Below are 14,252 nucleotides of genomic sequence, written 5' to 3'. Positions count from 1 at the left end.
TCGTAAAACCAGTGTGATGTCATTTGGCGCCATATTGCACTCTTATCGACGCGACTGTAGAATAATCAGTATGATAAAATACTGCATGCATTGGCACTCACGTATATCATGGAGAATAAGTTCTAGTAAAGGATTTCAAGTTTACCCGATAATTACTTTTATTCTCTAGACCACTTCATGCTGTCCTAGTAATGCCATGTAGCAGGCGAGTTCCACGTTCAGGCCTCAGAGAAACCCCCGGCGATCCACGCACGAGTTTTGAACTGCAGCATCGCTCCATAGTTCACACAGGCCACACAGCGCCATCTACAACGCCACCGACTCCACCACTTGACTGGGATTGGAGCCGCTGGCGCGCCCCTTGGTGGCGGGCGAGCTGTCGCGACTGGAGTCACCATTGACGCCTTGAAGCAGGGGTCTGTGCTGGGCGCGACTGTTGTTGAACGAGGCGCCGGCCGTGTCCGACATGGTGGTGACCAGCTCGCGCTTGCGGAGCGGCCGACGCCGCGAGCTCGAGCTCTCGCGCAGGCTGGCGTTGCGACCGAGGCGACACCTTTCGGCCTGGCCGGCCACATGCACGGCGTCCATGCTGGCCATGCGGCCGACGGTGGAGCGTGCTGGCCGACCACCCTCCAGTCGACCGAGCAGCTCCAGTTCGGAGAAGGTGAGATCCGGCACCAGACTGCGCCGCTGCTGTCGCTCTGACCGGTCCATCTCGGCCACCAGCATCTGTACCTGCGGAGTCATCACAGCGCTTGCGACCGCCGGTGTGGCAGCTTTCCAGCAGTGCAGGGAACAAACCTCCCTTTACGGTTAATTCTTTCTATACGTCACAACGTTAACCTTTTACGAGATGTACGTGAGACATGGAACATGCGCACCCATGTTCTTTCGACTATGCCAGCGACGGGTGGTCATCGCCAACCGGTGGTATCGCCGGCTGCCCTAGTATTGGTAAGCGCCACCAGCCCAGCAGCGCCACCAGCAGATAGTGCTAATAACCACTAGCACCACCTAACTGTACCACCGACCATTAATGCTACCATATGAACGTGTCAATGACCAGAAGCGCTATCACACGACTGCACCACTGACCAGTAGCGCCACCACCTGACGGTACCACTGACCACTAGAGCCGCCACATGGCTACCACTGGCCGGTACCGCCACCGCCAGTATGTACCACTGACCAGCAGCATCACCACGTCACCGCACCACCGACCAGAAGCGCCAACACTTCACTTTTCCACTGCCCAGTGGCATCGACACATGAATTACCACTGACAAGTAGTGCCACCACATGACTACCACTGGCCAGTAGCGCCACCACATGCGGTGGTGGCGCTGTACCGCTGACCAGTAGCGCAGCCTCACGGGAGCAACATTAGGCTGAACAGCCAGGTCAACGGTAAAGACATTGCAGCAGCGCTAGAGCCAGCCGGTAGAGTTTATTAGGTAGCATCCAGAGTTTGAGAGAACAAAGAACAAAGAAGGAAAATGTGCATTTACATTGCAGCCAAACCCGCCTGTCTTAACTGATTGTCACTAGCTCATATACAACCCTGACAATATTTGACTAATTAATGGACGATGAAGCGCGCCGTTGGCTTTTCTCCCTCCGCTTAGTCCGAAATGCACTGGGCTTTCCAGATTCTGGCAGCGCTACAATGTGTTATAACCCCAGTTGTTCTCAGCATGTGATCAGATGGCCCTACCAACCACGCAAGAGAAGATTGCGGATAACATTACACCTAGAAAACTACGCACGCCTTATGGTTGTTGGGATAAAGTAAGTAGGGAATAAATTTCGCAAAGGAAAAAGTTCGTAATGCCAAGAGCACGTATGGATAAACATGATATGACAGAACATCCGTCAGGAAGAAATTTGGTAACACACATTTTCGCACGAGTAAAAGTTTGTATAAAAAAGTTACAAGCAGTTGCTGGCAGCCAAACGCTTCGGGCGCAAAATGTGAATGCTAGTCAAGAATATCCCTCGTTTCACACACAAAAATATTATCAAAGGTTCGCATTTCAATATCTGATGGTAGAACATGAAGTTTGTACGAAAATGCTCGTCAGGGATGGAGTTTGTTTGACGATAGCACGCACGCAAAACTACACAAAACTGATGAGGGCTGAACGTTGAAGTGAACATATTTATTCCTGGTGTCAGGTGCTGGATGGATGATCACCGTGGAGGCCACCGTATCCCGTTTACTAGGGAAAGGTGGTAGGCGATGACGGTGGAAGGTGACAAGGGTGTGGGTCTGGTCAGGTATTATGACTGACCCAACTCTTCATGACATGAATTTTACGCTCCGAGACGACCAGTAAAAAAGCTAGAATCAATTGGCGTTGTGCAATATGATGCTGGGATTGAGGGCAATGTAGGTTAAGAAAACACACATGAAACATGCCCACTGCAGATCACCCACCCAGTTTGTTGTGCCCCTTCATTATCATTCACCCTGACGATGTCTCTATCAACGACGTCACCTGACACCTCCTGAGCGCACCACTAACGCTAGCTGACGGGTGCAACGGGTCAGCCCGCCTGCTGAGTACGACGGGCAGCGCGCCACGGACACCCGATATACGATTGCTTACATCAAGCAAATCGGACTTCAGAGTCACAATGATGCATCAGTTGCACCCGATTTGATGCATCGTCATTGATTAGGTCACTGTCTGCACCCGACACAACATTGTCCAGGAGCATCATTTATAAACCGCGCGCCGGATATAGCAGATATTACTCACTCGACATAGCTTAAACCATCCCAGGGAACCAAACTTCGGCGAAATTTAAGAGCCGTCGCTGCATAATGTGGTACCCTGGTGATCAGTCTGTACTGGAACACACCAAATAGAAGTATCGCTCACAATCCCAACTTCATTTTTCTCCATGCATCGCCTAGGCTTTATGTTCATCCTCGGAAAGTGGAGTGTACCCACGGCCACTGCCCACATGCCTACGCTGCTCAGAAACCTTTGCGTACGTATTTTCCTCAAACCACCTGTCCCCACTCTGCACATTTACGTACGTCTCATTGCTTACAAACGTTGTGTACGTTTTTGTGCATACGACATTTGTACAAAGAACATTTGTCCTGACGAACTTCAGTGGAAACGAACATTTTTCATACGTACTTGACATCATACGAGCGTTCACATACACATTTTTGCGAAGTTCTTTTGCCACACGAACTTTATCCCTTATGTGCATTTATTTATTGACACTTTCGTACATACTTAACGCATACGCACTATTTCTACGCAAACGTTTGTCCTGGAACCCACAATAGCAGTTTTCTTCTTGTAAACCCTGACGGCCATTTACTGAACTAACCTCCCAGTCGTTAGGCTGTCCGCCGGCAGAGGCGCTGGCGTCGGACGCAGCCTGATCGGAGTCGGACAAACCGACATCCACGACCGTGTGGTCCCGACTGCGGTTCATGAACTCCAGCTTCCACAGCTCGTCCGGCTGCATGTCCTCCTAGAACACGAGCGTGTGGCTGTATATCTGCGGCAGGGCCAGATCAACCCTTCTTTCTGTGCTCTTCTCGCACTCCCTCATTTCAAAGTCCGGACAGACATCACACCAGCACGCCCCCATGCTTGCCAGGAACAGGAGGGAAAGAAGCTTCATTGTATGAGGCCCATGGCAATGGAATAGCCTTTTGTTAAGTCGATAGAACAATGGAGTTCAAGTGCTTCTTTGGACGTCATAAGATGATGTCTGCTTCTGCGTAGATTCAAAGCAGCAGGGTGCAAAGCATACTGTAAACACCGCGTTCGTGTTGTCTCGGGTGCGTTTATTAATGAATAGTGGCACCAATCCATGAACGGATAGCCAAAAACTCATTATGGCAATCCCTAACCGAATAATGAAGATTTCTTCATGTCGATCACTGACAAGATGGTCAAGAATTGGTCATGACAATCCCTGACGAGATTCCTAGGATTTCTATTCTTTTTCTTTTAGTTAGTTTAGTTTAGTGGTTTAGTTTAGAAATTTAGTTTTGACTAGGATTTCTAGGGAATCCTATCCAATGACTGATGGTGTCATTCTCTGCCCGGATAATCAAGAACTGATCTTGTCGATTCCTGACCGGATAACCGTGTCAATCAATGAAACGGATAATTGGAACTAGATACGATCTCTGAGAAAAAGAGCATACGGGAGGTTTTGTTTTACTGTGTTGTATCCATCTAAAAACACACTAGTAAATTAATATCTTTGAATGATGTGGAAGGAGAGCGACATGAAGTATGCCACACACAATAAAACTATGACAAAAAGAATGCGCCAATCACTTCTAGCCGTAGCTGATTAGACAAGATAACCAATAATTTAGGTAACATATCGGAACATTAACCAGGACCTATAACGAGGCTGTAGTGTGCAGCCATTCACGCAACATTATTGCATTTCACAATACAAGCTATGTAATGGAAAGCTTACGCATTCAGGTGAACCATAATTGACACCTAACAGAACATATTTAAATTTTATTTGTATTCATATTGAGCCGTGCCCAAGCATGCCTTTCACCACTCTCATCTGAGACAATTCCTTGAACAGCTGGGCGCCAGACCCCGGTACATGTCCGAGCGCCATCGCGATGGCGCCCGAGTATCACGCCGGTGCTATAGCGATGGAGCCGATGCAGCGGCACAAATGCGTCAGAGACTGGTTTCGTGGACATTGGCAGGATTATTTGACGGCCATTGTTTCCTGCTGGGGAATATTGTTTACGCGGGTGGATGGATAGGATGCGTGCGGCTTTTTTCGTTTTCCAACTCATATCGAATTTGAAAATCATGAGGAAAATAAAAGCCAACTTACTGGAGAGTGCACATGTAATCCCCATTAGAGCCCACAAACATTGTGGGGGGGGGGGGGGGGGTAGGTAGTAGAAATGGAGATGGTGTGGGCGTAGGAATGTATGAAGTAAGCATGAGGAACGTAGCAAGTAAAAGTATGTTCCGGCACCCAACAAAAGGATACTTCGTGAACATTTGCACATAATATTGCAATTGTTTTCTTCAGATTGATTTTACATCCATCTGGATGAAATGGCAACATTGGCTGATTTCCAACAGAAATACCTTGTGGAATTTTTAAGAGCGCATCGCCGCATGCTTTGAGGAGGATGCACAAGTAACATTCTTCGCCAAACGTTACGCTGTTTTGGATTATTCTTTAAACTCAGCGTGTATTAGCGGCAAGCCATCTTCCAAAAACATGACGGGATTGTCCCATGGCCCCTGATAAACGTTGACTGTGGGGGGGGGGGGGGGTACTTGCTAGTCAAAGAAAATGTTTTACCAAGCAGAGGATGTTCTGTAATCTAAGGTCATGAACTTACACAATTCTTTCCGGCAACGATATGGGCGAGTTGCGAACTATCCTTGAAACTTAAAATCGGGCGATGCGCACAACGACGTCACACCTTCATAGCGGAAGAAACGCAAAAGCGCACGTCACGCCTCACGCATTCCATGTGACCCATGACCTCTTCAGGCCGATGCATCGAGAAGAACCGCGAGTCCGACGTATCCTTACCAGCTTGGCTAGATATAAGTGAAGCACAATAATAAATAACAATAATAAATGCAAACTTGCCAACCTGCATGCGCAACTAGGGAATAGCGTCGTATTTGCAGCCACCTCATGCCTACGAAATGCAATAGGGCTGATACTGGGAGCACGCTGTGCCACCAATCGGGATCTTTTAGTGGGTTCAGCGAACATTTGAGCCTACGGTCTCACACCAGACTCTACGAGTCAGGATCGATCAAAGCAAGGGTCATGGAGCTAGGGTGGACAGTGAACATAAGATCTGCCGTAAAAAGGTACATATTTTCCAACAGTACAATTTGGAGGGAGCATGACACATCTGAGTCTGGTCACGATCGGCATTGCCAGCTATTACGTACCATACTATTAATCATTTAGATCGCAATAAAACCAAGAACCATGCTGATTGCCAAGTCAGGCGCATTACTGCTATGCTTTCCTAAACATACCGGAAAATACCACAAGATCAAAAATGTATCAGAGATTATGTGACAAGCACTCGGAAGACAGATTTGGTCGCCTTATCGGCAGCAGAAGGTCCGTTACAAATGAAATCCGTATATATTGCGCGGGTCCATTAAGACTCGAAGCAACATAATGTTGACAATTGTCCCGCTGCAGCTGACTTCGAAACGGCCCATGCCACGACACAAGACCACGCCAAACATGTTACAACATCATCGCAATCCCGTGTGCAGCCAACAATAGCTGCATCAGCCGAAAAATGAAACGATGCGAACACCCGAACACAACTACTCAAGGCGATCACATACTCTTCCACAACGGCTGCGACTTGCGAGCGGTCGACCGTGTCTCCTCGCGACACCTGTGCCCAACGCCTCCACATCACCAGCGGGGCGTAAACAGCACAACACGGCAGGCGCGAGCAAGCAGATGCCTCAATACAGAGGTGGCACGAGCGAGGGTCACGCCGCCGCCGCCGCCACTGCCGCCGCCGCCGCCTGCTCCCGTGCGCTCACCACGATACTGGTGCGGCAGTGCCACGACTGGCGGGCCGGCGCGGACCCGGTGTCGGCCGCCTCCTGCTCGTAAGGCCACGACTTCTGCCGCGGCCGACACGGGTCAAGCCGCGGCACGACCGAGTCCACCGAGTCCGACCTCTGGCAGACACAGGACCGCGGCACGCGCTGTGAAGTCTGGCAGACACAGGACCGCGGCACGCGCTGTGAACTCTGGCAGACACGGGACCGCCGTACGCGCTGTGGCAGACACAGGACCACGGCACGCGCTATGAACTCTGGGAGACACAGGACCGCGGCACGAGCTGTGAACTCTGGCAGACACGGGACGGCCGCACGCACTGTGAACTCTGGCAGACACGGGACCGCAGTACCCGCTGTGAACACTGGCAGACACAGGACCGCGGCACGTGCTGTAAACTCTGGCAGACACAAAACCGCGGCACGCGCAGTGAACTCTGGCAGACACGTGACCGCGGCATGCGCTGTGAACTCAGGCAGACACGTGGCCGCGGCGTGCGCTGTGAACTCTGGCAGACACGTGACCGCGGCATGCGCTGTGAACTCAGGCAGACACAGCACCACGGCACGCACTGTTAGCTCTGGCAGACGCAGGACCGCGGCACGCGCTGTGTAGTTAAAACTGTTCTTAAAACTGGACTGCTTCTGTAATTGGTCTTTCGCCTGTGGAATGCTTATGACATAAATCAACAAATAAACAATAAACTCTGGTGGACACGTGACCGTGGAACACGTTGTGAACTTCAGGAGACGCAGGACCGCGGCACGCGCTGTGAACCCTGGCAGACACGAGACCGCGGCACGCGCTGTGAACCCTGGCAGACACAAGACCGCGGCACGCGCTGTGAACCCTGGCAGACACGAGACCGCGGCACGCGCTGTGAACCCCGGCAGACACAAGACCGCGGCACGCGCTGTGAACCCTGGCAGACACAAGACCGCGGAACGCGCTGTGAACCCTGGCAGACACGAGACCGCGGAACGCGCACTGATTTCTGGCAGACGCAGAACCGCGAAACACGATGTGAGCTCTGGCAGACGCAGGACCACGGCATGCGCTATAAAGTCTGGCAGAGTTTAGAACGCATCTCACTAGCGCGCTTGTCACCTCTGACAGGGATGGGACGGTGATGAGCGCTGTAACATCTAGCAGGCAAGGCATGGTGACACGCTCCGTGACCTCTGACAAACAAAGGACCGCGACATACGCTGAGACATCCACTAGCCACAGGATGAGACACACCCTGACATCTGACACAAGTGGCACGGTGACCGGAACGGCGGAGCGGGCAGCCATATCTTCCAGAACCGATGCTGTGACACGCGGCGTGCTCTGTGACCCCTGCCAGCGCTGGTCAGTGCCACACTATCTGGTATCTGGCCCACGCACGACGATAACATTCCCTGCGACCTTAGGCAGACAACGCCACGAGACGTTGGCACTTTCTGTAATCTCTGGCAGGCACCAGACAGCAATATTGTCTATGCCCCCCCCCCCCCCCCGAGGAGGTACACGAGCAATCACCGCCGACGACATACGTTTATCTCAGCCTGCCTGTTCGGAGCTATATGGCCGTTCACAGCCGCCTGGCGCGTCCGGGCTATTGTCCGTAGGGCTGAAAAACTGTCTCTCGAGTTGGGAGCAAATAGGGTTTTGTCACCCTCCACAGCATTGCCCGTAAAATACCCGTTTCCTGGGTATTGCCTGTAAAAATAAAACATCCCACCCTGATCCTGAGGTAGCACTTCTTCATCCCAACCTCTGAGAGGCTGATAGCCCCATGAGCAGCGCACCAACCTTACAACATAAACCCAACACGGCGCAAAGGTTTGCACCGCGCCCCACGTAGCCTTATCCGTTGCGCAAATGACATCTGCTGCAGCGGTCTGGCAATAGCCCCATGTGGCCCAGACCGCCCGTTGGGCAGCCATCGGCGGCCATCTGGCTCGAGCCGCGGCGGCCGGCAGATGCTCTCTGGTCCGCCTGCCACCCCAATAAACCGGCGTCCGACGAGCGTCGAGGCTCGGCCGACAACAGCTCCTCACGATTTATGGCAGCGACGGCCGGAGCCCTGCGGCGGAGCCGGCGGGCGTCCGGCCGGCGCCCGCCGTCAGACGGCGACCCACCCGGCTCAAGCGGCCGCCCGGGCCCTCCGGTCACAGCCGACCGCCGGCCAGGGGGCGGCGCAGAGGTCCCGCTGGACGGGGGACTATGACCGCTCTGAGCCGCGCGAGGCGGGGGCCGGTCTGAGATGGCGCCGGCGCGGCAGCTCCTCCGGGCTCGACAGCCGCACTGCCGCCGAGTTCTCACCGTGAAGCAGGTCTGGTCACTGGTGCTGTCTGGCGAGGACGCTGTCTCGCTGGAGGCGGGCGTCAGCTCCTGCCGGAGGACCCTGCACGTGAGCGCCACTCGCCCGAACTACGTAGGGACTATGCGAAGGCGTTCTCAGTGATGCTTCCGAAACCACCACTAGCTAGTTTAATCACCGGCTTCCGTCTTTGAAGCGCTGTTGAATAAGGCGCAGAATCAAGTGGCGCCAGATTTTTCTTCGGGCGGAAGGGGGGGGGGGGGGAAGGGGTTTGCCATCAAAGTATGTGTCGGCTAATTGACATTCCGCCGTCGTCCAGGGGTTTCCGCGGCCCAGCCACCACCGTATTTATGCTGCTTAAGTAAATATGGCGCCGGGGTCGGTGGGAGTGCATCACATTCACCAGAGAATTTCTTTTACATCCTCATCCGCTTCCGTGGCTTTCGTGGAAACGCCGTGAATACCAAGCGACTATCAAGACGCGTCAGCGTCGGGCACGGGGGTCACACCGTCGCCGGGATGAAGTCACAGCTGGTGTTGAAAGCACACTTGAAAAGAGTCGCGGATCATGCCGCGCTGAGACTTATAGTGGCGACTTACTCAGCTTCCGCAAACGCCTGGGCGCAAAAACGAAAAATGCAGCTGGCCAAGCGAACATCAAATGATGAAATTATGGGAGGAAATTACGTGATGTTACTAGCCCCCTATTGTTGTTACCGTTACCCAGCCTGTACCGACACACACAACTGTGTTTATGAGGGAGAACGCGGGTCAAATGAGTCGGATCCGTTGATTTCGGAGCGTTTTTAAAGACTGATTTCAGATCTCGGCGACTAAAGTAGACGAAGACGTGAAGCCAAACGCACGGTGTCAGCAAATGTACCGGCTTTATCCCACTATCGGATATGAAGGCCTGTCCGACTTCTCGCTGCGTAAGTAATCGACCAGAATCGACACTTCCACCCTTCCAGAAACTGGTTTTGAATGCGGGACGCTGGAACCAAACTGAGACCGATCTGACGAGGAGAGCTACACAGGCCCGTGACCACGTGCATTATGACCACCATCTGCCGAGAATATTGATGTGCCAAAACCACAGATGATAGCCAGTTTATCGATAACGATTGAATACTCTAACCGGACTAGCAGCCGGCCATTTGTAAAAGCGATTTTAGTTGCGATCAATGTGCAAATTCCGCTTAATTGGCCCTCCGCTAGTTAAATTCTCACCAAAGGCACACCTTCCAATTCACTAATAACATCCATTGGCATCGGTTGCCGAGAGCATGGATGGAAACGTGTTCTTCTTGTGGCTGACTGAATTTTTGCAGATAAAATTGTCGCCAGCAGCGCAGCGCAATACCACATGACAAAATGGTAATGAAGTCCATGCCCAATGACGTCATCAGAAATCAGCCTATCATCGAAAGCCTCCTTCATTACAGCAATTTGCAGTACCATGCACGCAACCAAAACGCTCAGTTATGCGTTGCCCTTTACTTTATGTTAAACTAGGTGCTGTTCTAGGAAAACAGGTATGCCGGCCTCAGACTGTGGGGATAGCCGAAATCACAACAGCAGATTTCTCCCAGCCTCGGGACTTGCCGAGGTCTCACGTTCAACACGCGCCCGGGTGGGCCGGTTGGATACCCTTCGCTCGGGGTGGGGGTCATTTTGACCGCCCGAGGTCTCAGAAACTAGGAGAGCTAGAGACACAAAATTTACAAAGTGTGTTGGGCTGTACCTGAACTCAATCAGGTCAAAGTTTAAGGTTCCTAGGTTTTGAAATTCAGGTCAAATAACGTCAAAAAATGTCAACCTCCAGATTGGTCTCCAAAGTGCCCCCAGTACCTAGACATCTGTTCTAAACAAAAGTTCACATGATCATTTAAGGTCAGTGGCCTGTTCGTTTCGTTTGACCTTTCGAAGGTCATGGTGACCAAGATCCTACAAGACTGCTTTGAGTTTTGCCTTTGAATAAGCGACAAACACTACGTTATTCACTATGTTCCGAAACAAAATGTTGACCTGGGCCATTTTAGGTCACTGTCCTATTATGAACTCTGAGACGTACATGAAAGATGCATAATGTGATTCCTGTTATCAATCAATTCGAAATGGGCCCCAGAAACTACCCCATACATCAAGCCTTAGAGTACTAAAACAGATTGACTTTGACCTTGGTCTGACCTTCAAAACTCACCTTAAGTCAATGGACTTCGCTCATCCAATTGTTGCGTTGCTTAAGGAAGTATCTCAGACATGTATGGTCTCGTCTAACACTCCGTTGGTGCATCAGATTAAACGATTCTCCAGAAATTGACTTCGCAGAATCCATGGCCTGACTTTGACCTACTGTAGGTCAGCGATCTTACAAGGTACATCCACATTTTCTAATACCAAACGATTCGCCATTTAATGTTCAACGTCTTTGCAATATTTGGCGTGGCTGCGCCACGCCGTTCGGAAGCCATTATGGAAAAACCTTGATGGAGGTCAATTTGACCCCCACCCTAGCGCATGTTCAACTCGGTCTACGGCCGAATTTACTTCGCTCGACCGCGAAAAAGCCGAAGGACTTCAACAGCCAGCGCAGCTGAATGCATGGCAGATTTCGAACCAGTGGCAAGTGACACTGGAAATAACGTCAAACATGGCGGCCTCCAAGAGGCCATGCCCTTTTATGAAAATAACGTGTGCGCTTCGAGCCCCGTTTCAGCCGTCATCAAACTCTCCACCGTACCTTAGGCATGCTCCAAGCCTGGTACGACATGTGTTGCCTAGCGGGCGCCTTTCGCTGTGCCCAAACAAGTCCATTATATTGAGATATGTTACGAACTCCACATCAGGCTGCTAGTTCGTTGTGAACAAGATACTCGCCCGGAAAGGCGGGCGAGGGGGGGGGGGGAGGCGGTGCTACTCCACAAGGTTTTCTGAGGATACCAGCCACACATATTGTGTGGCCGCGCTCAAATCTTTGGCACCCCCTGGGGCATCTATTGTGCGTGTGAACACCAAAAAATGTGTTCCTAGCGTTTCTGGTTACCGAGCAGCAATGGTTTTACGAGTTCTGCAAGACGATCCAAAACCGGTGGGGGCGGCGGGTGGCAAGGGACGATTCCGCTGATCGTGCGCGGAGAGCTGACACTGTTACGTTAACGAAGCTTTACATGATAAGCATGGGTTCAAACAGACAAAATATATACCACTGTGATGATGAATAAGCGAGGAGCACGCCTCTTTATGTTCCACGTTTTGGTGCCGCATGGTTTCGTAAATATGAATACGCAAAGCTGGAATCATTTGAATTTCAGGAGCATTTGACCTTAGATTTGGTTTAGTGGGGTCAATCAGCAGTATGATAATTTTAATAATAGCGAAACCTTGTTAAAGATAATTCTCTTTTTTCTCCGCGAGGCTGCACCCCTATCAGTTCGCAAAGGATAGGGGGTCGCTCCCCCATCAGTCCGCCTTATGAAAACCTGCGATTCAGGGTAAGAGTTGATATTATTGCGTACCATCAGTTTACGTGTCATCTACATACCATGCTTTTTACTGTACATATGCGGATATAAAAATTGTCGTTTCAGATCGTGAAAAATCGGCTGGTACAGCAGAACTAACATTTTGTTACCAACATCCAAACATTAGTAGAAATTCGACCGGCAAGCCAAAATTGACCTTCGCACGATAAGTGCCTCGCAAATCTTAGCTTACTCGTGATATTTACCATGCATAATGCAGGAGTCCTAATTTTGATTAATTTCTGGGGCCCTACCCAACACCCAAGTTGGGTCGAGTTGAGTTGAGTCAATGCTGGTTCCTCCTCCCACACAACACTTCTGGCTGGAAAATTAAAAAAAAATATATGAAAATTCCAACCATGACACAAAACCTATGTTCTCTGGGCTTTATTCATTGAGCAGGGGCCCGTGAAATGCTACCTCCCATAATCATGCAAAAATTGACATGCCTGTCCTCATGCCACCACCACACAAGCTGTATTGATTTCACGATCAATGCGGGTTGCATAAAAGGTGTGCTGTCTGCCTTCACAACCGGTGCTTAGTTTATCAAGTCATTATGCTAAGGATTCGATCAGGACAATTTTTCATTTCAGTGTTCGCAAAAACAATGATGAAATATATCACATTTCCCGCCTTGCAAATGCCATGCTCACAGTACAAGGCAGCTATTCATATGAATGAGCACTGTGGCACGACTGATTTTCAGAGATGTCCCATTTCAGTAGGGGTGCCATCATCAGTAATAGCCAACATTGTCCTCAGCGATAACGAAATATCAGTATTTCATTAAACTCCCATGACAACTGGACCAAAATACCACAAGATCTCTTGCTATTTGGAGTAAAACTCTTGGTAAAGAGAAGATGACAACGGAACCTGCACCCCAATGCCTCCTCATCGCCTACATTTGCTAAACCAGCTAACCCCTCACTTCTCACTGCCTTCTCATTGCCTACATCATTGGCTATCATGTACATTTCCAGCAACTAAGACTCATATTAACAAAAGGTTGAACTGTAAACAATTGTTTAAATGCTAACAAGACGTTGATAAAATAGTTGCATTTCAGGCAGGGGCATAGTTTTTGAAAATAAGTTAGGAGAGCATTGAAAACTTATGCGATCTATCCTCCAAGTAAGGTTGTCTCCCAGATTGGCACACTTTTTCACAAACTTAGGAGGAGGTTAGAGCCCTGAACTGAATAGGAAGCTAGAAACACCCCTGATCTGCAGATCTATGCGACTGGTAGCCATTCTCAATTAGTACAAGAACAAAAATGACATAAATTGACGCTTAAGACCATCTTTAGCTCCTGTCACTCCCTTAATGAGGCATGCCATGGGCCTTCAACATCAAACCCACGAATGTTTTCCTAGGGAGAACGGCTGGTCGCTTGTTACTGCTACAATGAGTCAGCACCCTTTTCGGTGTCTTGAGAAGACAGTGGATAATCACAGATCAATTTCTGCCGCGACCGGATCATCTCGCCATTTGGCCTGAACTGTGAATGACTCTCATCGCTGAGACAGGATGCTGAACTACAGCACGCCAACAAAGTATACGCGGCCCAAAAATTAAGCCCCAGGCAGGTATTCACGACACAGTATGCGAATGCCGCTGCAAAGTCGCGCAGCGCATGAAAGCCGGGCAATACAACACTATTGAAAGTCAGCCCACCTCATATCAGTCGCTTCGCAACGACTGAAGCATGCCCCTGCAGCCAGATGAGTCCCCATATCTAGATCTCTTCAGTATTTTGTGCTGTCTAGTTTGGACCCTGACCAAGTCGGCTGGTAAGAACAGCGACTGGCCGGCTGGCCGGGCCATAG

The 14,252-nt window shown here is 50.5% G+C and overlaps 1 protein-coding gene across 1 annotated transcript in view; it reads right to left on the bottom strand.

Annotated features, from left to right (window-relative positions):
- Positions 1 to 306: 306 nt before the first annotated feature.
- The window catches only part of LOC119111511 (uncharacterized), a 17,481-nt gene continuing 3,535 nt past the window's right edge, over positions 307 to 14,252 (bottom strand). Inside the window, exons 2-5 of the mRNA XM_037235328.1 lie at positions 8,899 to 8,967; positions 6,567 to 6,743; positions 3,352 to 3,498; positions 307 to 735 (exon numbers count right to left, since the gene is read on the bottom strand). Coding sequence (XP_037091223.1) covers positions 307 to 735; positions 3,352 to 3,498; positions 6,567 to 6,743; positions 8,899 to 8,967 — 822 coding nt within the window. The remainder of the gene's footprint in view (positions 736 to 3,351; positions 3,499 to 6,566; positions 6,744 to 8,898; positions 8,968 to 14,252) is intronic.

Source organism: Pollicipes pollicipes, unplaced genomic scaffold (assembly GCF_011947565.3).
Source record: "Pollicipes pollicipes isolate AB1234 unplaced genomic scaffold, Ppol_2.1 Scaffold_7261;HRSCAF=8764_pilon_pilon_pilon, whole genome shotgun sequence".
NCBI classification, from domain to species: Eukaryota; Metazoa; Arthropoda; class Thecostraca; order Pollicipedomorpha; family Pollicipedidae; genus Pollicipes; species Pollicipes pollicipes.
This window is presented reverse-complemented; position numbering and strand designations above follow the sequence as displayed.